Source organism: Chaetodon auriga, chromosome 9 (genome assembly GCF_051107435.1).
Source record: "Chaetodon auriga isolate fChaAug3 chromosome 9, fChaAug3.hap1, whole genome shotgun sequence".
In the NCBI taxonomy this organism is placed as follows: Eukaryota; Metazoa; Chordata; class Actinopteri; order Chaetodontiformes; family Chaetodontidae; genus Chaetodon; species Chaetodon auriga.
Window position 1 is genome coordinate 25725575 of NC_135082.1, and position 24969 is coordinate 25750543.

A 24969-nucleotide genomic window follows, 5' to 3' on the forward strand; every position below is an offset into this window, starting at 1 on the left:
GTGGTCTGCGGTGTGTTTTGAGGCCTCTGCATCCCGGCAGCATTCCCTCTCTCTGAAGTCGTTCTGCATGTGGTTCAAGTTGAGGACTCTGGCCCATCTGAGGAGGAATGCTCATCAAAATAAACTCAGCTGGGCTCCTCTTAGGTGGAGGTTATTCTGCAAAGGACTGGCGTGTTGCTGTGTCAAGCTGCAGGAAAGCTGAACAAACAGAAGTGTTTGTTCGTCACCGAGCGGCAGATAAAGAGGCGTCGAGAGCCGAAAACGTTAACGATGCTCTGACAGACAGGTGGCAGAAAGCAGGCCTCTCTTTGTTTGAAATGTTGAATGGTTTGAAATGGCCACAGAGTGCATTTTCGGGAAAAGGATGCAGGTTTCCATCATGAAGTCTGCAGTGAGAAGAAGGCTGGGCTGCAGGAGGAACGAGGCTTGCTCAACCACAGGGATGAAAACAAGGCACATGAGGTCCTTATCTGGCCCCAGACTGAAATATTTTCCCTCACCCTCCACTAAAAGAAGTTTTCTCTGTATTTTGACTGCCGCCCGCGACTATCTGCACTATATCCGGTGCAACAATACCCCATTGTTTGCTTACAGGATGAACACAGAAACTGCTTTTGAGTGAAGCCAAGAGGAGACTCCCATAGAAACTCCCACAGGCTGCCAAGCAGTATATCAGCAGCAGATAACCTCAGAGAGCACCAGACCGGGGCTGCGTATGTGTCTGACAATCTCGTGTGGATTTCAGAGAGGGTAAGAAGGAAGATGAGGAGGGTTGCCAGGGGGCTTATCATCCAATGGCTGGCTCAAATCAAACCTGAACATACTGCATGCAGCAGTCAGAGACGATTCACCTCCAGCCCTGCTGCTTTCACCGCGATCGAATGCTGGAACGGCTGGAAAATGAACCTTATAACCTTAAGTTATTTTCTTTACAGATGATAATTGTGTATTCCATATAAATGAGCACAAATGAAGATTTGTCGCAGAGGCCGACCGACCGCTGCTGCATTGACTCGAATGACTTTAATATACAATAACTGTCACGTTGGCACGGTTCACTCCTGAATGATTTATCATGGTTTAATGATTCCTAAAAAAAAGTCTGGTGCCAAGAAGCCTTTTCGCGGTGGCTGCCAAAAGTTTTATTGGTTTGTATGATGTAATTAACAGACAGATCATTCCTAATCTTCATTTTATGCAAGAATAGAACATTTTTGTGGATTATTCACAATGTTTTCATGTGCTTTCAAAACTGACTACCTGTGGCACATAAAATCAAATCAATTCCATTGTCACAAGTGGTACTAGTAGTTTTTGTACACACTCTGTATGATCTCTTTTATGAGAACACAAAACGATTCCCTCAGCCACATCAAAAACATTACAAAAGAGCAGAATTAAACTGTATCACTGACTAAAAATCTAAAAATGGGACGTAAATGAAAGCATCGCCTCAGGGACGGCGCGTTCTCTGCTGCCATAAGAGGTAAAGAAAAATGAGTGTGTGACTGACAGGTGAATCACACCAAGGCTGCGTTCACGATGTGCGGAAGCTGACCTTTCACACCAACAGCAAAGTCATCATTAAGACTGCGAAACTCCTTGTATGTGAGCTTTGAAAATCTGAGTTTGCTCTTAATAAACTGGCTGTGCCTGAAAAAGCAAATAGATGACTCAAGTAAGCAACATGCAAAGGTAACGTCACCGATTTAATGGATCTAGTGCTGCACTGTTAGCGCTAAGAGTGTTTCGGCCCTCCACACACCCAACATACAACCGTCGTCACGTGAAGTGAAGCACTGAAAACATCAGCAAAACAGATTAGAACAAAGGGACGTTGTGGATTTCCACCATGAGGGATTAATCTGCCTCTGCTCTCATTTTGGCCCTTAGTGCTGCACAGGAATCACTGCAGAGTCGAATGCTTGAGGTAAAATGTACAGCCAGACGGGGAAACTGTGACTTCACGATCATGAATTTATCAAAGAAAGGTCTGTGGTGAGAAGGAAAGTTGGAGCGGAGTTGCGGCTGAGGTGGGTGAGGGGTGGGCTGGACCGTTGGAAGTGGGAGTGTGAAGGGTTGGACCAGTTAAAGCTGGAGTTTAAATATAGCAGGCAGAACAGCGCTCGCTTGTTGTTCGCTGGTGAAAAAAGAGAGAGAGCTGGTTCAGCGCGTTGGTGACGGTGGCAGGTTTGAAAAGCAAAGGAAGCCTCTGAGCGTCATCCGCTATGGCCTGTGCACATGTATGAGTGAGAGCAGCAGACACACGGAGGCCAACATCTGGCATCAGCAGCCACATTAGCTTCAGACGTACAAAAAGTACGTAAACACGGCTGCTCTGAAGCGCCTGAAATGACTTTTCTAACGCCCTGTTCCAGATGGACGTGGTCGTTTTGTCCAACACGTTCACTCATATTTTGGACAGTAACATGTTTTTATGCTTTTCAGAAATCAAAACAGAGAACATGAGAGCTTTGTGGATGTGCAGCTTTTTGCCTTCTGCCCAGCTGGCACCGAAAGCACCACCGGCTGAAATATTTGAGGTCCTGGCTGCAGTTTTCCGTGAGAACAGCAGCAGTTGGGCCATATGGGAGCCAGATATGTTTGCAAATGGAGCAGCTCGCTGGCTGTTGGCGTGTTTACTACAGGCGATTAGCTTCGGAGCATTTCACAGCTCCTTCTCAAGCAGCTCGACTCCGTTAAAGAAAACAAACTTCGCTCTCAGACCAGGGTCCTCCGCAGGTCTGTGAAGGCTGAAAACTACTGCAGGATGAGTTTTTCATCATTTCCTGCTGTGAAGAAGTTTAAGAAAACACAGAACGAGTCTGGAAGAGCATGGGAAAGATTTTCTAATTATATCCATTACACAGTGTTTGCTGATAAGAGCTCCTCAACTGTAAAATGGCTCAATTTCAGAGCGTACTTTCAGTGTCTCGGGGGAACAAAGACGTTCAAGAGTGAAACGCTGCAGGAAATCTGAAAGAATCAACTTGGTGGCATGAAAACAGTCAAATTTAAGACGCTGAATATCAATCAAACATCTATTTTCACTTTCAGTTTGCAGCAGAGCTGTGATGTGAAAAGTCATATGAAGACTGACTCGAGCTAGTTTGACTTCAGTTGGTCTGTAAGTCTGATTTCTGACAAGTTATATTAACATTTCAGCATCATCTGTGTTTTTATATTTAGCAGGAAAGATTTATTTTTATTATTTAAGTATGGATGTTATTTCAGACTAATTGTAGAGAAAATGGAGACAAAGGTCTGAGACATTTGACTTTAGCCAATCTGTTGACTTCCAGGAGGACGTATTCATTTCTGATTGGACACTTTATGTTATGTAAGAGGAGATGTCAGTTTTTAAGAGTTTTAGTCCTCTTAAGGTTTAATACAGGTGGTTTAATACACTTTAAAGTGGTTTATGGGTATTTTAACAAAGGTGATGATGTAGAAAAGATGCAGCACAGAAGATCAGGATCGGACTAAAAACTTAATAACAGCCTACAAATTTACACCATCATTATTCAGTTATTATTTTTTTTTGAGGCTCATGTTCTGGTTGGTTTAAAGCCACTGTTACTAAACTTAGTAAACTCTGCAAACATGTTTGTGCTGTTAATGTTTCCTGGAACATTAAAAATGATTGTCACTGTCACTTTGTATTGTGGCGGGTGGTCGAGGTTGACAGCTGGGCCCAAAGGAGGGAACACTGAGGTTATTATGTGGAAAAATACTCATCCTGTGTTAATGGTGAAAAATCTTCTGTTTCATCCAAAATCCAAACTTTTCAAATGGGATTTATTTTGAATGGAAAGTCAAAGTTCTTCCTGGTTGTGCTGCTTTAAAATGCTACAGGAGTCGCGGATCCACTGAGACGTGAGGCGGAGGGAGTGGTGGACGATATAAACATGTTGAAACATGAGAGCCATCAGTCGAGGTCCTGAAAAGTCACATGATGTCTGAGAATAGTGAGTGAGTGACATTACATCAACCCCTGATCCAGAGATAAAGGCAGAAAGCCTCCGAAGGTTTGTTCATGCACACGAACTGTGGGAACCTGCAGACTGACTGTGGAGGAATCCGTGAGAACAAATCCTGCTTGTTGTTAACTGACGGCACCATCACATCAAACAGGCAGAGTTCTGTTTTTGTTTTTTATTTAATAAGCTGATTCATAAATTATCGCACATAAAAGATTCTTTTCAATAGTTACAAAGTGGAGAGCAACTTCAGTTAGCGCCTGGAAAAAAATAAAACAAACGAGGAGAAGACTGTCGACAGCGGCGGTGGCGGTGGTTGGTTTGATCTCGACTAATCAGGAGTTCACACAGCGGAGCAGAGAGGAGCCGACGGGGGGGTTCAGCATCCAACCACTGTCAAATTCTATTCCCGGGACACAGACGGCTGTCGTCCGTCCTCAGACTAGCAGCAAACAAACCGGCGACATGCGTTTCGTATTCAGAGCACATGCCGAAAAACAACAGAAGGAATGCTCGTTTCTGTTCTCCAGTGTATTCAAAGAGTCTGAAAATAAAACCGAGGAGCGAGGAGGGGAATAAATTAGAAAATTCAACAAAAAACAGCACTAGCTACATGTGAGGCTCACGAAAACAAATCGAACTAAAACGTGTTGAAGTGGCATCTTCGTGGCTCGACTCTCCCCTTCTCTTCCCAGCAGCGATGGACCTGACGGGAGGCTAAACGAGGGGCCGGCATGACCGAGAGGCAGCGAGGAGCGCTTCAATAACTCATTTCTTCATTTTATTCCTTTCTGTACTTTAATCCTTCTCTACAACTGTCCCCTCCTCCCCTTCTGATGGTCAGATCCCGGCTGACCAATGAGCTTCGAGGATGGATGTGTTTAAAAAGAGGAGAAACGGGAGGTAACCCGCCTCGCTAAGACCGGTCTGAAGGAGCAATGGGAGTCCGTCATTGGCTAACGCTAGTTTTCACTCTACGAGGCTGAAATCCTGTTTTCTGGCTCTGGTTTGAGGACTCTAGCGGCTGCGCTTTGTCTCTGTGTGATGGGAGCCTACTTGGACATTTGCTGCTGAATGTGCTGCAGGAATTCATAGTAGGAAGAAGCCGAATCCGACCGATCCTCCACCAGGTGCTGGAAGAAAGTCGCTTTAGCCGAAGCATCGTCCCTGCAGGGGGAAAAACAAACAGAGGGGAGGGTCAAGAGGGTTTTTTAAAATTTAGATCCATGTAAGGCTGCTGACAAGAGTTCAAACTTTTCATTGAAATCAGGAATTTCCTGATCAGAGAAGTAAAGAGAAGCACAACTCTGACAAGAAATCAACTCGTGAGCTCTAATCCTACACGTTCAACATTTCTGGGTTTGAGAATTCAGCTGGATTCATTTAGAGGGGCTTGATCAAATCATCAGAAATACAACACAGTCACCGCTTTGCTTGATGACGAAAAGGGACGAATAAATTGAGCTTAATGCTGTTTAATCCAAATTTGTTAGTTGGGGCTAAATAAAGAGAAATAACCCAGAATACCTTTCCAAAATCTGCAGACTGTTTGTCAGACAAAACAAAGCGTTTCTCGATGGAGAAGAGAATCAGCAGATTAGTGTGTAATGAAGATAATTTAGGTGCGGCTCCACCGTCATTCAAAGAGCCTAACATGGTTTATAGTCTAAAAACAGTTGAAATTCAAAGCTTTACAACACTACACACAGCCAGTAATGACGCATATGAAGGTCAAAGCCATGGCGTTTGCACAGTGCTGCATTTTTTATCCTTAAGTTTATTGTTGTTGGATGAAAACGTCTTGTTTCAGTCATGATGTAATCGTACGTACTGTCTGTACAAGTGGCTCAGAAAAATCTCGTCCAACCTGTCGCATGCATCTCTCATCTGTCAGAGCGAAGCAAACACGCCTTCAGATGCCGCTCAGCCCGTCTGTGCTGACATCAGCTGACCTGCACAGCAGCACCGCGGTGTAAACATGTGGCTGAGTAACAATGGCGTGCCACAGAGGAGGACGGAGAGGAAACAGAAACAATGCGGTCCCTGTGGAGGCCTCGGCCGCGGCTGTCAGTCAGCGAGCTCGCTCTTACTATGTGTTTACACTGGAAGCATTTTTCTGTCAAACCTCAGGCCGATCTCTGCTGAGAGACGCCGATCTGGCCGCGCCCTGTTTGTGTGCGGCCATGTGCGGCCGAGATCGCTCCTGGAAGCGTGTTTAAGAAAGTCAACACATCTGCGGTGCTGTCGGCGTTTTGTCCTGAACAGCTGAACTATGAGACACACGATCGCACACTCACACGGGTGATGTGACAGTCGCTTCCTCTCGATGTGAGCTGGACACTGAAGCATCGAATTATTAGCTTCAAACAGGTGACTCTGGGGATTCTCAGCGGTCTGGTGGTTCAGACACAAACCGTATGAACTATAACTGCAACATGTCCAGTTCCACTCCAGCCGGGAACATTTCCTCTCACCATCCCTTCAAAATAAAATCTAGAAATTTATCAATTTAAAAAAAAAACGCTTCAATCAGCCTCCAGCCTTCCTGCCTCAGAGACACCACTGCAGACGAACCATCGTCTCTGGCACAGAGCAGACTGTAATCTGTTTCCAAAAAATATATTTATATATACTCCGTCTTCATATTTGAGCACGGAGGCATTGAAACCTGACAGAACGTTTGGGTTTGACATTCCTTTTGGGCGGAGTGAAGAACAAAGTGGGCATTGTGTGGCTTCGGCGCTCTAAAAAGAACCAGAACTAAACAACAACCTGAACCTGGTATTTCACATTTCCTCGTCCACGTCCCAGCTCACTTTCATGACTGAACGCAGGGATTACAGCAGCAGAAGAAGAGAATATGAGTCTCCTTTCTACTGAGGCTCAATCTGAGCCTTCTGATGCCTCCTAATTTTGGGCGTTTGGTAACACGGGCGGTGGAGGAAGTGAAACTCATTCTGCCGTTACGATAATTTGAGGTCAGTGCTGACAACTGACAAAACATTTAAAAGACAAACAAAGAAAACAGCCTCTTCATGAGCCTAATCTCCAGCATCTGGATGTCGCACTGGACCCCGAGTGTGGTCACATGTTAGTCCAGATGTGCGGCGGTGCTTACTTGACAACGTGTATGATGGAGCTGAACGCTCTGTTGTCCTGCAGCCAGTCCAGGAACGCTCGCACCCTCTCAGAAAGAGGAGTCTCCAGCTCAGGAATGTGACTCTGGGATTCATAAAGGAAAGAGAGGAGAACCCAAACATCAACACTGTGTTTTTTTTCACTGCTGTGTGTTTTAGATTGGAGGCAGATAAAGCAGAGTCACAGTCATCTCGGCGACACGGTGCGGTTAACAGAAACATGCCTGTGGTCTGCACTGTGCGGTCTGTAGGTGGCTCTTGGACGCATCAGCCCCCTTCTAGAAAAATACAATAAGCAGCATAAACAAGAGCTGACGGCTGCTGTTTGTTCTGGGTGTTAGCGTCCCGCCCGCGGTGCGGTCGTGACAGAGCTTTCTAGGTAGCTGCACGGTTTGTTAGAAAAGCTGCACCAGCAAATTTGTTTTGCTGCATGAGTTGTTTTTTTTTTACAATACAGAGAGAAATGCAGCACTCTTTATTGTGAATCTGTGACTCATTTTCAGGGGAAATATGTGCAATGCTGCATTGCATCATTCATGTAACGGCTGGGCGGAGGCGTGTCACATAAAAACACCGCCGTTTGCCTGATCGTGGTCAAAGTTCACCCACTTTCCAAATGACAAACATCACATTTTCAGACGACAGCTGCTTTTGTCTCTGAGTTTGTCCGACTGACCATGTTGGGGGGTATTGAAGCATAGTTGGGGCAACCCAGAACGTCTCGGATGAACATGTCGTTGCAGCATTTGCCGATCCACAGATAAAAGACCTGCGCAGACAGAAAGAGAGAGCAGCGTCACAGCAGTCTGAGTCTTTAAAATATTAACATCTGTATGGCTACACAAGCTGTAATAAAGTTTAGTTTAGACAGTTAAATGCTCAAATGTTAGGTGTCCAGGGCCCGTAAGGAACTAAATCAAATCAAAAATAAAAACTGAATCAACAGTGTCACAGCTAAAACACATCATTCCAACATCTACAGCAAACATCCAGGAATAAAACTGTTCAGAGCTGATATTTTCAGTGTCCTTAGATTAAATTTTCTTCTCACAACAATTCAATTTCCTCCGCATTTTATTTTTGTCGGGGTGGAAAAACCCTTAAATTAAATCATGTGGCACAACAGCAACTGGGCAGTGACGCTGCTGTTATCCTTCCAACAGGCCAATATTAACACTGCACTTGCCTTTAATTTACTTTGATTACACAAGTTTCTGATTAGCCGCTTGCTAAAGCAAACAAGGCAATTTGACAGGTTTGTGGCAAAAGAAGAGACAAAATCTAAATGAGGAGAAATCAACATCATCTCGAAGCCTCTGACACTTGAAAAACGGCATCCCGACGTGTTATGAAAAAACAAGGCTGAACTCTTACGTAGCCACAGTCCATGAGGAAAGCTCCATCCCTGCTCAGCCTCTCAGCAGACAGGTGGAGCAGGTGAGGCTGGGGAACCACTGTGTCGTTCAGATGGAGCGCCCCCTGCAGGCGTGACACAGAGGGTGCAGTGGATTAGCTGGAGGGCACTCAAGTTTGTCCCATTTCGTTTGGTTTTATTTTCATATATGAACTAAAGTCGCATAGAAAGTGACACCATCAGCTCAGCTCCCTACTCCCACAATCTGAATTCACTTCACTGACTCATGACATTTAGTCCAGTCTCGTCCGTGTGCTACCTGGTCAGACATGCTGTCCAGCCGGTACAAGTCGGGGTGAACCATCCGCATCAGCTGCTGCAGCGGCTGCGTCTTGAACTCGCACATGGCGGAGACGCGCTCGTCCAGCCGCGTGCTGGTGCCCGTCCGCAAGGCTTTCTGCAAAGACACAGAGGTGCACTTGAACGTGAGCGCTCGTCCTTCATTCTCTGTCCTGCTCCAGTCACTTCACACATGCAATAACACAGCTTTGAGTTACAGAAGAGCAGACGGAGCTCAATCCTCATTCACCGTCTCTGGATTCAAACAAACACACTGCTCAATTGAAGATGATGATGTTTTAACGAGGGCGGATTAAACCAAGGCGTTGTCGAACAGACCGACAGGAGTGTTTGTCTCACATGACACAAAGGGCGTGAGTGTGTCTGCAAGTGGACACACCCTGGATGTATGAATGGACGAGTCCTGGGTGGATGAATACAGTCACAGAACATATAGAAGTCTGTGTGACTGTAAAGCTTTTATTAGGGTGTGTGTGAGTGAGTGTGTGTGTGTGTGTGTGTGTGTGTGTGAGAGAGATTATGTAAAAGCAGCTCATATTTTAGGATGTGTAACACTGATTTAGGGGTGGATCATTGGGTGTTACTATGGAATGTGTGTGTGTCTGCCTGTGCGACCTTGCCCCTGTGTGTGTATGTGTGTGTGTGTGTGTGTGTGTGTGTGTGTGTGTGTGTGTGTGTGTGTGTGCTGATGCCCTCCAGCAGCCACACCTGTTTGAGCAGAGCGAGGATGTAAACGGGGAAGAGGCGCATGCCAGCGGGGACGACGAGTCCGGACTGCTGCAGGTTCGACACGTTGCTCTTGTAGGCGCTCACCAAATCCACCACGGCGTTCACCAGAGCGTCACGAGCGTCTGACAGGCTGGACGATATGGACCGGTCGATCGCTGAAACACCAGCGTGGAGGAGATTAGGTTTGATGTTAACGTGAGGATTAAAAAGTGGCAGCTGAGGGTTTACGCTGTGGACTCACCCATGTTAGCTAGCAGACAAGTGATGGCCTGAACGTCAGCGCCGGCGTACACATCGCTCAGCTGGTTGACCACTGGCAGGCACAGAGTGTGGACCCGGATTCGCCTTTTTCCTACAGGGACAGAAGGATGACCAATCAAAAAGAGTCATGCTGTTTGCAAATAGTCACATTCCAGCTGTGACGAGCAGCTGATTGAAAAATGACTGAATCAATGCTCAGCTTCTAAAACGCTCTCGGTGGGATATGAAGGCGTGCAGAGAATATGAATCAATCGGTGCAATCGAGGCGAAAGCGTGCCTGAGTTTTGTACCTTTACTGGAGGTGTAGAGCAGAGCAGCCTGGAAGCAGGCCAGCGACGAGTCTGCCAGAGAGTCTTCGATTGACATCTGGACAGCGAAGGCAGAGTCTGGGTTCACATTGGCCAGGGACAGCAGGTCGGTGGAGCGCACAAAGAAGTTACCATGGAACGTGTGGATGGACAAACCTGAAAAACGTTCAAAAAACAAGCAGAGAGTCATATTTACGTCTCTGTTCTTCAGCTCCTCTGTGCGTCTGACTGACGTCGTGACTCAGTTACCTTTAGTGCAGCGTATTCTCATCACCGCCTCAAAGCCGATCTTCCTGGTGAGGTAGCGCTCCAGATCCCTCTGGAACTTCTCCAGCTGAGCGAGGTTGTGGATGTGATGGAAGGAGGGGTAGTAAAAGATGCTGCCCGCTGAATACTTAGAGATACACGCTGAGGAAGAGGAGGAAGAGGGGGGAAGGTATTCATTTAATTCCACAGTGACTTTTTCTGTCATGCAGAAAAAATCCCACATAAATTTGCGCATGTTAACATGTGTTTAGCATATTACTGTTAGCATTAAGCTAATGGGGATACTCTGGCTCTGAGAAGTTTCTAGCTCGCTCCTCCTGAGGACAGCAGCCGTGGTAATCTTGGATTAACAGCAGTTTCAATGCTTTGCAATTATAACCCATCAATCATGATCCACCGCGAGGATCAACGACAGATAAGAGGATAATGCTGCGAGAGCTGTTTGAAAAGTTTCAATGCTCTCTGTGCCATAATTCAGGCCCTCCATTAGAACTCATTGTTACTGCTGTGAGTGCAGCTGCCGTCCTGTGTGAAGGAGCAGCCAATCAGCTTTTCAGATCCACCATTCAAGCACGAAGTCACCGTTGCTCAACAGACAGATTTTAGAATATCAACTGAGGCTGATCCTACTAGCTTTCGACACAGCCAGTCACTTAAAGAGAGAAGAGGAAACTCAGACCCAGTGAACCATCTAACAGTCGAGATATTTCACTGTCCATCAGCGTGTTGTGCCTGCAGGTCAACAGACTGACTGACTGACAGACGGACGCTGAGCTGAAACGTCGGGTGTTCTTACATAGCGAGGCGAGGTCAGCGTACTGGGAGCTGAGCAGGAAAAGATCCACACCAATCTGTTGACCGGAGCAGTCCAGTGCCAGTTTCTTGTAGAAGTCTGTGGCCGGGCCGAGGTGCGGAACTCCCTGTAGACACACAAAGAAATGCTGTTCAGCTCAGGAAAGGAACAAATCAGCATCGTCGGGTTTCAGGAGTTCTGCTTTCCTTAAAGCCTCCTGAGCTACTGGACACACGAGTGTTGATGACTGAAGTGTCACTAAATGATGTATGATACGCAGACTGAGAGCCAGATCTGTCAAAAGCATATTTTCCTTTATTTCCATGTTTGTTCTTCAGACCAAAATCCTCCTGAAATCACAGAAGCCAAAGAACAGAAAATCACTTTCCCTGAGAGAGAAAGCACATCTGTTCTCAGTTTGTTTTATTCAGGGATTTTGGAGCGCTGCTGTAACCTCAGATTCAGATCAAAAATAGAACACAGACCATGAAGATCAATAAATCACAAAAACACAGACTTGAGCTCTGCACCGTCCGCGGACGCTCGAAACTGAAACATGAGACCCAGCGATGACGCTGTGGCTGGAGATAACAGGGAGCTGAGGCGTGAATAGAAATATAACACGTTAGTGAGAATTCATCCACAAGACGAGGGGGTGAGGAGTCATTTTCAAGCTAGACTTCATCGGGGGCATGGCTTGGAACGCAGCTCCACCCTCACTTAGAAGTCTTTTTGAAAAAGTCAGCTGATAAAATGGTAAAAGATGTTGGTACAGACTCGAAAACATTTCTCTTTCTCACCTTCGTGCTCGAGCGCTGGTTGGGGTCTTCCCTCGACTGCAGCGCGCCGGCGCCCAGCGTCGGCAGCTGGGTCTGACACACTGTCACGCGGCCCCCGGTGGGCGACATGAGCTTGAAGGCGGCCTGAAGCGCCGGGCCGAGGGCGCTGTGGGTCTCCCTGCTCTGGCTGAACATGGCCGGCAGCGACGTCAGCAGGTCCTTCACCAGCTGGAGGAGGAAGAGGAAGGAGATAATAAATGAGGGGGGGGGTTTGAAGAAATGATGAGAGGACTGGGATGAAGAGTATTTACCTCTTTGCTTTCCTTTAGGTTCACCATTAGACTGTCATGAGACGGGATGAAGACATCTGGAAAAAAAGCGAAAAAAAATATGGATTTATGACAATTTTCATGAAACTTTCAGAGTATTTTAAAATACTTCAAAAAATAAGGAGCCCAAGCTTGTTATTCAGTGAAGTTTATTTTTAGACACAGCTGCCACCTCCTGTAAGAGGTAAAAAACAAAGCTCCTGTCCCGAGTGTGCAGCCTGAAGCCTGAGTTCAGTGAGCAAACGTACCGTCTATGTCCGACACCACCAGCATCTGCGGCTGGGACAGCCCCTCCTGCAGGTTGTAGAAGTGGATGGTGTTGTCGAAGGTGAGGAAGCCCACCCTGGTGCGCGTGTCCCCCGGCAACCTGGAGCACATAACAACCCTGTGTGAGAGCTAGTTCAGGCGGACGTACGACCGTCAGCCGCTCAGGACCATCTGCTTATTTTCCCTCTTCTCGTTCATGTGTTTCATGAGGAAATCACACTATTAGTCATTATTATTATCATCACTCACTTATCGAGGTTGTCCAGCAGAGATTCACAGAAGTACTTAAGGTAACCGGCTTCCACAGCATTGTGAGACACATCGAGAACAAACAGGTAGACCGCAGGCTGAGGAGGCCGCAGCTGAACACACAGGAGGCAGAATCACAGACACGGTCTTAAAAACGTGTGGGTACATGTCAAATGTGAAGTCTGTCTTTGTTGTAGTCGAGCGACACCTCGTGTAAGTACTCTTTGTTTAGCCTGTTAAACTGAAGTCGTCTCCAGATGTTTTAGCAAAGACCAGGCTGCCCTCTAGTGGACAAATGATCACACTACATGAAAACTCCACAAGTTCAGGGCCAGAGGAAGCAGCTCACCATGTAGTCTGAGGAGGCAATGAACTCCACCGTGGAGTTCTGGACCTCTGGTCTCTTATGGGGCTCGCCATACGACCTGGTGACCGGGTTGTACATGAACTCATCTGGAACTGAAAAGAGAGCAAAACAATGAAATAATATCACAATTACAGCACATTGGATTAACAATATTACCTTCTGAGCCAGAATAACTGGGGACTGGACTCATACCATCATTGACCCGATAACAGAGGTTACACTTCCACCTGCGCTGGTCCAGAAAGGTGACGAACGGATTGATGTAGGTGCGACAGGAGCGACAGCGCACGATCGTGTTCGACGTGATCACCGGCAGCTGCTGCAGAGACAGGAAGAAGAAAAGCAGGAGAAAAGGAGAAAATGCTGAGGCACAGCACAGTTGTGTCATGTGAGCTGAATATTTCACATTTTGTCTCAATCGTGACCTTTTCTAAACATTCCTCTCAGCCGGACACTGAAGAGAAGCTTTGTTTCGGACGAACCAATCTGAAAACGTTGTCTTTGTTTGACCCCCTGTTCTCTATCTTCTGTTCTTAGGACAGTGTGACTGAGTGACTCCTCCTGCCGGTCTACTCGGGTCACTTGAGGTTATTCCACACTTTGTCGTCACAGTGTCGACAGATTTTGATGATAACATTTCTGTACTTCGACTTTAACTCACAACTGAGTATCTGCAGATTATGGGGTTTCTAGTTTCACCTAAGTAAAGGATCTGAGTACTTCCTCCACTTCTGGTACCAGTTTCGATCCCTGTGTGGAGGCTCCAACATTAACATTAGTATCTGACCCTCGGATGAACCCAGTGAAGCAGCTGAAAAGCACATTCAGAGTTGGCTTTGTTATTAATAAACTATCAGTGGAGGATGAATGTTTGTTTTATACTTCAAACACAAATCATTACAGTGCAGAGGTGTGCAGTGTGAAGGTGGTGAGCGGTGTCGTGTGAAGCACAGGGTGAGCGTGAAACCTGCAGCAGAGACTGAGCGCTGACAGCTGTGACAGAGGCTGGATGTCTATCCCAGACTGTGGATACACTTTGAAGTAATGCATCTGTTTTACTGCATGAACATAAATCAAGGAAAGATCATTTCATTCAGTGAGTCCCTAGTAAATCGACTTAAAATACACTCGACCCGCTCACGTCTTTTTCCAACTGTTAGAACACAGCGGAGCAGCCAAACGTCGACGCTGCTGCAGCTTCAGCGAACAAAGTTTCCAGCCACTTCCAAACTTTCACAGCCCTTTGGCCGGCGTCAGCCTTCTACTCGCTCCTCCTGTGGTATCACTGCTCTCTGGCAGGACAGTCACCACATTGACGAACACCTCTATAAATACACTCACTCATCCTCCTGCACCTCCTCGTGATCTCCTCCTCCTGCCTGCCCTGCTGCTGACTGTAGACACATCTACAGACTCATCTGCTCAGCTTGTTGTGAAAGGGTATTTAAGTAATAATGAAGGAGACGTGCTTTTATTCACCTTTTCTGCTTAGAAAACAGAAAAAAACAAATCCCCTCAAATATCTAAAACTAATTTATCGACAAGACAGTTTGGCAAAAATCAACAGGGACAAAGTGTACATAAAGAAGAACCTGTCATCTGACGTGTATTTTGATTTCTGGGGGTTTTAGGCATCAGATCATACCTGTAAGTCTCTGAAGGGGTGCAGGAGGAGGCCCAGAGGGAGCCTGGCCTTGTTGAGTAAAGCCTGGGTCTGCGGGATGCTGGTCAGGGTACATCTGAATGTTCTGATCAGCAGAGGAGGGAGAAGGATTACACATCCAGGTGATGAGACAATGACAGAGATTCAGCGAATGTGAGAAAGAGATAACAAAAGATTTCATTCAAATAACAGATATATGAGTAAACTTTACTTACTGAGGACTACAGTTGACCTTCTTGAGCTCGGGGCTGAGGTTGGGTTCGGGGGCTTCGAGGGGCCTGTGGGGCAGCAGGTTCCTCTCCTGCAGCAGGTTGACGGGCCTCAGGGCCTCCACCTCCAGCTCTGGCACCCCGCTCAGCCCCCCCAAGGCCGCAGACAGCTGGGACAGGTTTGGGAATGGCTGCGGAGGAGGGCGGGAGACAGAGCTGGTATTTACTCTTGTGATAAATCAGAACAGATCTGTTTCTGATCTGATCTGTGAGGATCCATGAAAAGAGCAGTGTGGAGAAAAAGTTTCTGCAGCAACTTTATCAACAGTTTTTACAAAGACAAAGCTGACGTCACGTTGTGTTGCATCAGGCTGATGCGTAAACAAACACTTGAGCGACAGCAGACCTGAATCATGCAGACGTCTGGAGCCGGGCAGGTAAAACCTTTTTCACTTGCAAATAAGAAACAGTAACAGAACTCTCAGCATCTGTTTCAGTCGAGCTGCCGCCTCACCTGAGAGTACTGCTGGTAGCTCGCCTGGTTGTACAGGTCACGAGAGGGGGACGCGTCAGCGTGGGAGGGCGGCCCCGGCCTATAGGCAGGCTGCATGCTGGGGTAACCATAGCTACCATAGGGCGGGGCCTGGTTGGTCATGTCGTTGGAAGGCGGCATGGAGTCTGAGCAAGAAGGAAGTCAGCGTTAAAGAAAGCAGATGCATGTTTGGAAGACGGGTGGTTTTAACATGATTACGACAGAGCAAAGATCAGTGTAGCTGTGTGCTGCTTTTTGGAAATATAATATTTATGTGGGAAGTGTGTGTGTGTGTGTGTGTGTGTGTGTGTGTGTCCCATTTTCATCAGAGGCTTTTATATGATTTGAGGAGTGCATCTCATCATCCCTGCACTGCAGAAAAACATCTCTCTCAGATCTCCTCTGAACATTTCATTTTAAGTAGAAAAGCTTCTTCTTGCTATAATTATCCTGCTGCGCTGTTCTTCTGTCCCCACTCTGCATCCACCTGTCGACCTCTGCCTCCGCTTCATGTCTCCCAGAGAGCCGTTTGGCGACACAATAGATTTACTCCCATCAAACCAAAACATGGCCGTATGTACAGTTATCAAATGTAATGACAGTGAAATCTGCTCATTAAGTAAAACTCAATAAGAGCAGAAACTTAATTAAATCACAAAGAAGAAAAGAGGCCCTGGTGTGTGATTATTTGTTTGTATGCCTATTATTTAGATGAAGAGCGTGTTTGGGATCAACACACCTGGATAGTTTCCCCCTTCCAGGGAATCATAGCTGTTGGGCACCGGAGAGGCACTGCCAGTGGAGGAGGAGGAAGTGTCGCCACCTGAGAGAGGCAGAGAGAACGAGGGAAAGGATTAAAAACTGAAAGAAAAAAAAAAACAAAGACTGGCTGAGATGACTGGAAAGAATGAAATGAATGTAGTTAAACAAGATCCAGCAAAAGAAAAAGCACAAGGTCGGAAGATAAAAAAAGAGGGAAGGTCTGAGACTGAAGGACGACTGGAAGAGGAGTCATAAGAACGAAGGAGGGAGGGTCAGTGAAAGAGGAGAAGAACAAAGCAGGAAACATTAAAGAGGCTGGAGAGCAGTTTGTTTGTTTGGCCATGAAGACCGGCGAGTCTGTTCCCCCTCAGGCTTCAGAGACAGATGAAGCAGAGTGAACACAGGAGGGAGATCACGATGAAAGGATGCACTTTAGTCCTGAACCAGCGAGCAGACGAGTGCGTGGTGGACAGCGCGGGCCTCCGAGGACAGAAGACGTGGACGGAACAGAGGACAAATGAGGACAGAAACATGAGAGCAGCAAAAGATTACAGGGATTATGTGACGGGCACAGAAAGGCAGTCATTGTTTTCATCTCTCTTCATCTCTCAAGTCTTTCATTTGCTGGTTCGTACTTCGGTCCATCGTCTTCATTCACTCTCACACACACTTTCTTTCTCCCTTCACACTCTCTAACACACACTTCTTCTTAACTCGTGACTTTAAAAATGCAGCAATTAGCCAGAAAACAGTGGAGAAGAAGTCAAGCTGCTGTAAAAAAAATGCAGATTTTAAGATCTAAAAAAAGCTTTGTTCTATGAGGAGTGAAATGCATTCAACACATTTTAAAGCCTCAAGGAGACGAAGTTCACGTCGGTGAGAATCACTAAATGTAAAGTCAACGGGAAATTTACAAGGAAACTCCACAGCTGATTGGTGATTTCATACACTTCCCAGAATGCCGAGCACCCACAGTCTGATGAGTTGTGTCTACAGGCTAATTTGGCAATTTGTCCCAGAGGAGAAGCACAACATCCTGGTTTGACGCGAGCTCCCACTTCCTGTCTGATTCTCTCCTGTTTTCTACCAAATGAGAGCAAAAATATATAAATAAAGACGGCAGATGCACTGCATGATGGTCTACAGCAGCTACTGCTTTTCCTCTCGTGTCCGATAATGAATAGGTTTTCCAAACGGATTACAAGTGTACAATATTTGAATGAAGCCATTAATCCACGAGGGCCGAAAGGAGGGATCAACAGCAAGCCGAGACACGGCAGGCCTCTGGCACAGAGCTCATTGGACGGGACGCGATCCAATTATCTCCAACTAAATCGGACCAGCAGACTGCTGGATTATGTGATCTGGAGGAGGAGGACACCAGGACAGCTTAGCCTTCTTCCTCCTCCTCCTCCTCCTCCTCCTCTCCTTTGTTCTGTCAGCTCATACATTCATAGAAAGGATGCTTCTCAGAGGTAAACCAGGACTGTTCAGAGTAAACGCTCCTTGTGGAGGGTAATTCAGCCCAGTTTGCCTTTTTCTTCTAACCTTTCTAAGATTTTCGGTCATTGCTTGCTCCCCTGGCTGTTGCCTCCCAGATAATTAAAGATCCAGTCATACTGTGGCTGACAGGATCCCCCTCTGTGATCTGTTTCTCTCATGTGAAGCTGATCTGATTATCTACAATCAGCGTGAACGGAGGAAAAAAAAGCTGCGTGTCCTCTGAGATTTTCCTCAGGACCACACTTTGTCCACATTATGTGATACAAGATGCAACACGTGCTTGAACAATCAACTGAGACTCGCCACAGACCTGCCACGACAACAAGTACATCTTCAGACACTCAGCCGAGACGAGGCTCGTCTGGTCGGGCCGAGCGGCACGATGACTCAGCAGGTTTGGAAGAGGCCACGAGGAGACAAAGCAAAGAAACGTACTGTGTGTGCCTTCAACACACGGCTCTGCTGAACACTGTCAGGGCAGAGCTTTTCTGACATGAGGATTTTCTGCTTTTCTTTGCTTTTCTCTGTTTTAGATGTAGATTGAATCTCTTTGGGTTTTGGACGGCCGGACTGACAAAACAAACATGAAGACGCTGCTGAGCGCTTCAGAAAACTCTGATTGTCATCTGTTTGACCTTTTATGAAGCAAAAGATTAATCGAGAATCCAGATCATCGTTAGTTGCAACCCTGAGTGATATAAACACAGAATATTGTATGTATGTGTGTACGCATGTATGCATATATCTGTGTGTGTGGATACACACACACACACACACACACACACACACACACACACATAAAGTTTCTTCTTTTTACTGCAATTTCCCAAAAATAAATGATTAACTGGACTCTCTCTCTTCACATTGAACTGTGATTATTGCTGAGTGGGAATCTGATATCATCGCTCACAGACTCTATTGGTACCATAATGCAGATCACAGGATCATACTGTTATTTCATTTGACTAAATAAAATAACACTATTGAAGGTTTTGTTTTAACCAGTTGAAGAGTTTTGTCTTAAAGTAATGCATTAAGTTTGAATACACTGATTAATATCACACCTCTGATTCATCCACGAAGCAACAAGCAGTATTTTGTTGCAGCAGACGGCCCACGAGACAGACCAGGCAGAATTAAAGAGGTCACAAGGGGAAAAGCTAAAACAAGTCTCCCATCGAGAGACGTGTAAATGAGTCCTAACCGCGAAGACAAAATCTTCAGCCACTCTTCCTCATGGGGAGCAGGAAAGTCAGCAAACACCCGCACAGAGAGCCCGGGCCCGCCGGCAGGGGAGTGGCTATATTTAAAAACTTGTTAACCTCTGGCTGACGACACATCACCTGAGGGACAGTCATCAGCAGAACACCTGAGCGGTGCATAACACACACACTGCACGCATGACAAGCTCAGCACGGTGCTGTGTTATGTGACACACAGTACTTCAATCTCTCTCTTAATGCTGCAGATAATTAGGTTTATCTTTATTGACTGTAAGCATACTAATGCAATTTAAATGGAACTTTAATGTGGTTTTAAAATAAGGTAAAGTCAACATATTGGTGTCGCACATTGGCATTAAAAGAAAGACAAAAGCATTTTATGAGGCGGACGCTTCAGGGACGCGACGAATGATGATTTTCATTAGTTTGTTTCATCCTGATTCATTCAGGGGATTTTCAGTGAGGGCAAAGCTCCGCGTCTCTCACTGTCTCAAGGTCATTCTCTTGATTATTTTTGATAAAACAAGTAATTATTTTATGTAACCAATGTCAGAAAAATACTGAAAAATGCTCATCACAATTCTTCAGAACCACCGCGTTGCCAGTTTTGTCTGGCGATCAGTCCAAAACCCCAAAACCTTAAATTAATAATATGAAAATCAAGATGGGCAGCAAATCCTCAGACTTCAGAAGCTATGACCTATTAATCTTAATCTTGTCATTAACCATGTATCATCATCTACTTGTTTCAGCACTTAACGCCTCAACAGTTAAGTCTCAAAACACATGAACGTGAGCTTATAATCAGAAGGCAACCAGCTCATATCCACGGCCATGATTCACCACCCGAGCTCTGGAGCTGTAAGCCACCCAGAAGTAAGAACACAAGTTATTGATTCAGCAGATCCATCAGCAGCCGCAGCTGGATGTCTGCTGGTAATTGGGAGTTGCACTACTGACAGATCATCATATCCCAAAGGCTGCTGAGTGAGAGAGAGCGAGACAGCATGCAGGGATGCCTCCCCCCACAGCATGACAATGAAGACGAGCAGAATCTGGCTGAGGCTGCTGAAGATAACCGAAAAGCTAACCCACTTACCTCTCACCTTTCTGAGAGACACAACTTCACATCACTTCTCAGTAACGGAGCAACAGAGCAGAGTACACACAGGTTTAGACGATGATTCAGAGCCGGTGCTGATGACTGTGAGGGGAAAGATGGCGAGCACTGGCTGAACTTTGGGAGAGGCGGCGGGAATGGGAGGGAAAAATCTGATTAGCCTATTAGAAAGGGGAAAGTACGAATGATGAGGGACAAACTGATTAAGGGTGCCGGCAGTGACAGATGGCCGTCAGGCACAGAGGAGGACGTTACATGGGCAGGAAATGGAAACACACCGACAACAAACATGATGGGTGTCGCTCTACTCTGAGCGGACACTGAAAGCGTGAGGGCGTGGGGAGGTTTAGGACAGAGCCGGAGGGGTTCATGGGAGGGCTGAAAGTTTTAACATGAAGGTTGGTGGGAGGAAAAAGCTAAAGCAGACCTGCTTCCTCATCCTCCTCCTCCTCATCATCATCATCATCATCATCATCAGAGCTGGATGACGAAGGGGCTGCGGCTGGGCCTGAGGTGGCAGCAGAGGCAGAGCTAGCTCCGCTATTAGCAACATATCCGTACTGCATGCCTGTTGGAAGGGGGAGTGGGAAAGGTACATGAGAACACTGGGTAATCGACAGCAGACAGGACGGCGGCGGTCAGCAGTAAACTTTACTCCATGTGATGTGTGTTTAAGTGTGTGTGTGTGTGTGTGTGTGTGTGTGTGTGTGTGCGTGTTGAAGCCATGAACTAACTTCTTCCATTCACTGATAAAGTAGCCAGTTTCTCCAGTTTTTCAGACACAACCTTGTGCTGATGATCTTTGTTTTCATACAGAAGAGTTAAAGACCCTCCAGCGAAGTTGAAAAAGCCTCTGAGAGAGTTTGATTGACAGCCTGTTTTGCAGCAAGGTGTGCTGCCTCACATTAACTCGACATTCAAGTCTACATATGAAACCAGCTTTGTTTTAGAGGCCGACTGCCTGCAGTCCAGACCTGTCTGCCGTTGAAAATGTGTGGCACGCTATGAAGCGCAAAATACCAAAAAAACGGAGCAACTCCAGTCGCACATCGAGCAAGAACAGGAAAGATTTTCACTTTCAAAACTTCAACAATTAGTGTCCTCAGTTCCCAAACACTTACTGCGTGTTATCTAAAGAAACAGAGCTGCAACACAGCGTTAAACAGGCCCCTGATCCAACTTTTTTGGAAAGTGTTGTAGGCATCAAATTCAGAATGAATGTATATTTACAAAAAACAATAGTTTATCAATGTGAACATTAAATATCTTGTCTTTGTATTGTGTTCAACTGAACATAGGTGGAAAATGACTGTTTTTAATTACACTTAATTACACAGCGTCCCAACATTTCTGGAATCAGATCAATATTCTAAAATCATCCAATCGTAGTTGCTCTAGATCACTGATCTAGCTCTAGATCACTGATCTAGGGTGAACAGAAACATCTCTACATCCAAAGTACGGCGCACTATCTTCTGATAGTTAGTTAAAATCGCCTTAATATGGGTGTAAGAACAACCCATCGTCGATCATCCCTTCAACTTTCGATATAAGATGTGAGACTATGTGAGACCATGCAAAGCTTCAGTGTCAACAGGCTTTTGCAACTCAAATTCTGATTAAATGCAGGTGCAGCTGGTGCAAGAGCCCTTTGGTCTGAAGCTGCTCAGCAGACAGTGGAAAAACTCACAGGTCACAACTGAAATAAATCAACTGGCTGCTGAGTTTCAGCCTGAAACCCTCAAATTTGCATGGATACTCACCTGCGCTTCTGAAAGTGTGTGTGCGCGCGCAACAGATTACACGTGTCACATTTCCAAAGTACAGCTGTGAACACGTAAACCATTCACATACACGTGTGCTGTAAAATTAGAGCAGGGTTTCAAATATTTAAGTGTCTAAATCTAAACATGGGCTCACTGAACAATCTGGACCAGAACAGACAAAATCCAGGCACCAGAGCACAGCAAATGTTATTTTTCATACAAACACCTCATTTTCAAACATCAAAGCAAAAAAATCCAACCAAAGTATTTTCCATATATACATACATACTTGCATACGTGAGGCCCATTGCTCACATTCCTTTGTTAAAACATTCATGGCCTAACTTTACAAGCTGCTGTTCATCAGTTCCAGCAGCCCTGAAGAGCAGTAACAACGCTGAGTCATCTCTTTGTGTGCATGATGTGAGTCTTTAATAAACTAAAATTAAATTCTGGTCGTTACCTTGGTGGTGGCCCGGTGAGGAATGGACTGAAGTGGAGGGCGTTCCTGAGGGCGGTCGGTCTGCGTCTGCGCCACCACTGCTGTGAGCGACCCCGCCGTAGGAGTCGTAGCTCTGAGAGGCCAGGTGGCTTTGGTCATAGTGTTGGTGGACTGTGGTTTGGAAAGAAAAGTACAAAAAATAAAATGAAGGTCTGCGTGACCAAAGATTCAACACCTGTATGAAGACCGAAAAATCCAAAAACAACAAACAGCTTTAAAAGCAGTAACAGACTTAATGCTGCTGGCAGTCTTCTCAACCCTACAACGACCTGTACAGGAACACTGAATGATTATTCATGTAAGACCAGAATGTTTTGATGATTTTTCACTCTTATAGTGACGAATGCGAACATGGGTTTTGGTCTCGCCTTAAGCACAAATGCAGGCGTAAAGGTGCAGGTGCTGTCTATGAGAAGTGCCTACTCAAGGTAAGTGACTTGCAGAAAAAAGTAAAAGCTCATTAAGTAGTGAGACATTACTTCTGCAGTCAATTTGAAAGACATATTATGAGACACGTGGAAAAACAAACACAAAGTCCAAAAGTGATACCGAAACTGTTAACACACATCCCTTTGCAACACATACAGTGACCCGGTATAAACCTATCATAAGGAATGTCAAGGATTTTTTTCACTTTCCTGCCAGCTGCTGATCAGCCTCATGAATCAAGCACATACCTGCGTTTCCTTGGCCATTAACTGTTGGTACCAGCTGACTAGGAGGAGCCACACTGTACCCCGGCTGCACCGCTGTAGTGGAGACAGGCCGAGAGGCGCTGTACTGATGTAGGGGTGCACCCATGTGGGTTGGCATGGCCCCAGGCGTGGAGGTGCTCTGGGAGGAACTCAAGGTGCCGTACTGGCTACTTCCTGGCACAGACGGGTACGAAACAATCGGGTAGAGGGGAGCTCCAGGGCCGCTAGCTGGCGCAGGCACCAAACTGGGCTGCTGCTGCTGCTGCTGCTGCTGCTGCTGCGGTTGCGAGTGCTGCGCTGGGGCTGTGTGGTACGGCTGCTGTCCATAGTAGGATCCTGGAGTGGCGTAAGGTGGATGCTGCTGCTGGTTGTACTGGGCATTTGATGGTGGTGGTCCTGAAGGAGGGAGGGTGGGATATGGCTGAGAAGGAGGGACAGAGCTGGAGGGAGCACTGTATGGAGAGCGTGCTACATGATGCTGAGGGATGTGGTGGTGCTGCTGCTGCTGTTGCTGATGGTTGCTCTGGTAGTAGTTAACACTGTGGGCACTGTTCGTAATGGGAGCTTTGTTGGGAGCAGGAGTGGAGTGGGCAGGGATGGTGGGGTGGCTCTGATGCTGAGGTGGGGCTCCATAGCAGCCTGTAGGTGGATACATTGATTGGTACGTCTGAGCTGGACCTGAAAAGAGGGAAGGGGTGGTAAAGTTAACGTTCAATGAGCTTGGTGTGAAAAATTATTCGTATTTCACTTCTACTGTCAGGGTATAAATCAAACCAGTAGGAGAAATATGAAGAATAAAGTACAGAGCAGAGGTTAGCAACAAGCTTCAGCACCAGCTGTTACTTCAGCAGTGAGGGTTAATACCCAGTTAGCTCTCAAATGAATCCCTGACAGCACAGCAGCAGCCATCAATAAGAAGTACATTATTTCAGTGTACATTCAATCGACTAGTTGTTGATCAGAGCTCAAATATAAAGTGGACATTATTCAATGATGATGCGCAAAAAGACAAACAGATAGCCATCGGTTTACGTTAGCTTAACAGCTACATGTTAGCCGCTATCTCCTTGGGGTTTCGATGCCCAAGTTAGCTCTTCAGGTAGCTAAGGTTAGCAACAGACTAGCTTTAGCTGAAACACTCAGTTTTTCCGATTTTAAAGGTGGTCTTCCCCCTTTGTATGTAATAATACTATTATAATTAATACCACAAGACAGTTGTGCAAATAATATATTAAAATCAACAGCTCACTAAGTATCTGACATCACAGAGGGCTAGCATGCTAACGCTAGCGAGCCGGCTAATCGCTTCATCCGGCCTGCTTTACCATTGTGGTAGGGGGGCGCAGCTCCACCGTTCGGCGTCGAGTTCTGGCTGTAGCTGACGGAGCTGTTCAGGTTTGTGAAACCCGGCGAAGACATCGCTCGGTCCTCCCGTCCTTATGCCCACAGATACACGGGTGAGTAAATACACATGAGCTGCACTGTCCAGAACCTGGTGTCACCTCAGAAATGCGGCAGAGAGGCTGCTGCTGGTCAGTGAAGACCCGGGCAGCCTGGCCAGGTCCGCTCGGCTGAGGGCTGAAGCTTCCAGTCGGGATGCTGAGGATCTGAACTGACTCCTGCCTGTGGTTCTATCACTCCCTCTTGTGGATTTTCTCTGCAAGTCTACATAATTCAACTAGTTCATTTGCCAACTCTATTTCATTCAAAATACTTGGTTATATCACTTTTTTTTTTTTTTTTTTTACATACAGACATATATCTCTACTTCAGAGTGACTCAGCAAGTCACAGCCCTACCACCTAGACTCGTGA

At 46.2% G+C, this 24969-nt stretch overlaps 1 protein-coding gene across 3 annotated transcripts; it reads right to left on the bottom strand.

Annotated features, from left to right (window-relative positions):
• Window positions 1-4140: 4140 nt before the first annotated feature.
• On the bottom strand, window positions 4141-24748 carry sec24b (SEC24 homolog B, COPII coat complex component). Of its 3 annotated transcripts, none has more exons than XM_076739042.1 (24): window positions 24481-24748; window positions 23138-23833; window positions 22422-22571; window positions 20620-20760; window positions 16324-16407; window positions 15567-15730; window positions 15059-15243; window positions 14826-14928; window positions 13373-13499; window positions 13163-13272; window positions 12814-12926; window positions 12546-12664; window positions 12280-12335; window positions 11990-12196; window positions 11193-11316; window positions 10379-10537; window positions 10112-10285; window positions 9802-9912; window positions 9540-9715; window positions 8791-8928; window positions 8492-8596; window positions 7794-7886; window positions 7099-7202; window positions 4141-5147 (listed from the first exon to the last, which is right to left on the bottom strand). In XM_076739042.1, the coding sequence occupies exons 1-24, from the start codon at window positions 24572-24574 to the stop codon at window positions 5033-5035; spliced, it is 3648 nt and encodes a 1215-aa protein (XP_076595157.1). In that variant the 5' UTR covers window positions 24575-24748; the 3' UTR covers window positions 4141-5032. The 3 variants fall into 3 exon arrangements, with proteins under 3 accessions (XP_076595157.1, XP_076595158.1, XP_076595160.1); XM_076739043.1 differs by having other exon boundaries at window positions 13373-13496; window positions 24481-24708; XM_076739045.1 differs by lacking the exon at window positions 20620-20760 and having other exon boundaries at window positions 24481-24708.
• Window positions 24749-24969: the final 221 nt, after the last annotated feature.